Genomic DNA, 2400 nt, shown 5'->3' with positions numbered 1-2400 from the left:
TGGGGACAACACTAAATGTAGATGAACCTACTTTTAACAGGCATATAGTTATTATTCATTTTATACGAACAGCATACACCTGTTAATATAATGCCATGGCATTCCATGATACACATATAAGAATAACTTCACAAAATCCTTTCATTAATAGTAAAATATCAGATACATTTTATACAGTATAGATAATATCAAAGAATGAAAGAAAGGAATTAGGAGGAAGCAGAAGTGAAGGGAGGTAATCTTTTATTTGAAGAATAATGAATCGAAATTTTTAAACATCACCAACAATAAACAAACAATTTATTCCCAATCCTTTTGTTGAAATCATATTTTCAATATATATATATATATATACGTATATATATTGTTAAACTAGTTTTAATGTTTCATTATTGAAAAATACTGTTGACTAACAAATGCATGGTAATTGTCATAGGTCTTTAGTTATACGTTTACGCATCCATTTCCTTTTGAAACTGTTGTTAATCAAATTGACTGTGTATCAAGTTCGAATGCAATTATGCATATGCATATACTATGCATATACAAATATATATGTATATACCCAGAGTATATATATGTGTATATATATATATACATAGATATGTATATATATATATGTATGTATAGATACATATACATGTATATATATATATATATATATATATATATATATATATATATATACATACATATACACACACATTCACACTCACACACACGCATATATATATATATATGAGCACATATATATCTCGTTTTTAGGTTTCATAAATTAGTTCATTTCAACAAAATTTAGGTTTCTTTTGAACTAGTGTCATTACTACGACCTAATCGTAGCATAGCCATGGCTCGCTTATTATTTGCATTGTTGTCGCTTCTGCCTAGTCGTAACATGGAGACGGCACGTTTATCTTCACCTACATTGTCATTTCCACTTCGTCCGAGTCTCAACATAGACACAGCCCTCTTCGTGTTCATATCATCACTTCCACTTCGACCTAGTCTTAACATAGAAACAGCTCTCTTCATATTATCAGCACCACTACGACCAAGCCTTAACATCGACACTGCTCGCTTTTCGTCTTCTATATCTGCACCACTACGCCCTAACCGCAACATAGACACTGCTCTCTTATCTTCATCTGATCCTGATCGTCCTAATCTCAACATGGACACTGCTCGTTTTTCTGATGGATATCCACTGTTTCTTCCAAGGCGTAACATTGAAACTGCTCGCTTCATTGTATCAAATCCGCTGCGACCGAGACGTAACATAGACACAGCTCTTTTATCACCAGCCGACATACTGCGGCCGAGGCGCAACATAGAAACAGCACGCTTGTTGTTTTCGAAGCCATTTTGTCCTGGATACAATATTGGGAGAGCTGTGTTTTCCTGATCAAATTCGCTTCGACCAAGTCGGAGCATTGAAAGTGCACGTTTATCAAGGAATGGCCCACTGCGGCCAAGCCGTAACATAGAAACTGCTCGTTTGGCTTCGTCGAAAACTGGAATTTCATTTTCTTCAGATTGTCCACCAGCATTGAAACTTCTGCCAAGACGCAACATTGAGACTGCACGTTTATTTTCACCGGAGTTTCCATCAGCGTTAAAATCTTCTGACCTTTTATCCATCCCTGTACTTTCATCATCTATTTTTATTGGATGCATCTGACGCTTTCCTAATCTCAACATTCTAACTTGCCTCTTCACATTCTCTCCTGGTATTTTATACTGCACACATGTGCCATAGGCATCAAAGACTTCACAATCCGATGACAAATATTGTTCGGCATCTGCTGCGTCAGATCCCTCATCTTTTCCATATCGTGGGAGGGTTATTTGCCGGGGGAAAAGAATATTATCAGCGCTCTCGTTGTTATCATTTGCTTCAATTTCATCGTAATCTACTTCTTTGTTAGGGTTACTGAGCACAGATCTCTTCTTTAGACGCCCTAATCTTGGAACTGGTGCTAATCGTCTTTCAAAATCATCGAAATCTGAAGGCATAGATCTTCTCAAAAGTTGAACTACACGCGATAATGCATCACCATTGTACTGATCGCCTGCAAGTTCGTTCATAGATCTCAATGCAGAAGACTGTTTTTGGCCTTGTTCTTGTCGTTCAAGAATTGCCGCAACTATTGTTTTCAGATCGTGTGGGTTGTACTCGCCACTGCTGCGTTTATCAAGATGTTGCTCAGCTACATTGTTTTCGTTCAATTTGCTTTTCGACTGTGATGCATTCGTATCCTCATTGCAGTTACCTAAAAATATATAAAAGAAAACCGTATAAAAACTTTGCATAAATATAATATAATACAATTTAATACAATATAATATCATATATATATATATATATATATATATATATATATATATATATATATATATATA

General features: G+C 35.2%; 1 protein-coding gene across 1 annotated transcript in view; it reads right to left on the bottom strand.

The window, feature by feature from the left end:
• Positions 1–226: 226 nt before the first annotated feature.
• Positions 227–2400, bottom strand: part of LOC106880397 (uncharacterized) — an 89817-nt gene continuing 87643 nt past the window's right edge. The window contains exon 2 of the mRNA XM_014930314.2: positions 227–2270. Within this exon, the coding sequence (XP_014785800.1) occupies positions 796–2270 (1475 nt within the window). The 3' untranslated portion in view covers positions 227–795. The remainder of the gene's footprint in view (positions 2271–2400) is intronic.

Source organism: Octopus bimaculoides, chromosome 5, assembly GCF_001194135.2.
Source record: "Octopus bimaculoides isolate UCB-OBI-ISO-001 chromosome 5, ASM119413v2, whole genome shotgun sequence".
Classification (NCBI taxonomy): Eukaryota; Metazoa; Mollusca; class Cephalopoda; order Octopoda; family Octopodidae; genus Octopus; species Octopus bimaculoides.
Note: the sequence above shows the minus strand (reverse complement) of the source record. Positions and strands in the feature narration are given on the sequence as shown.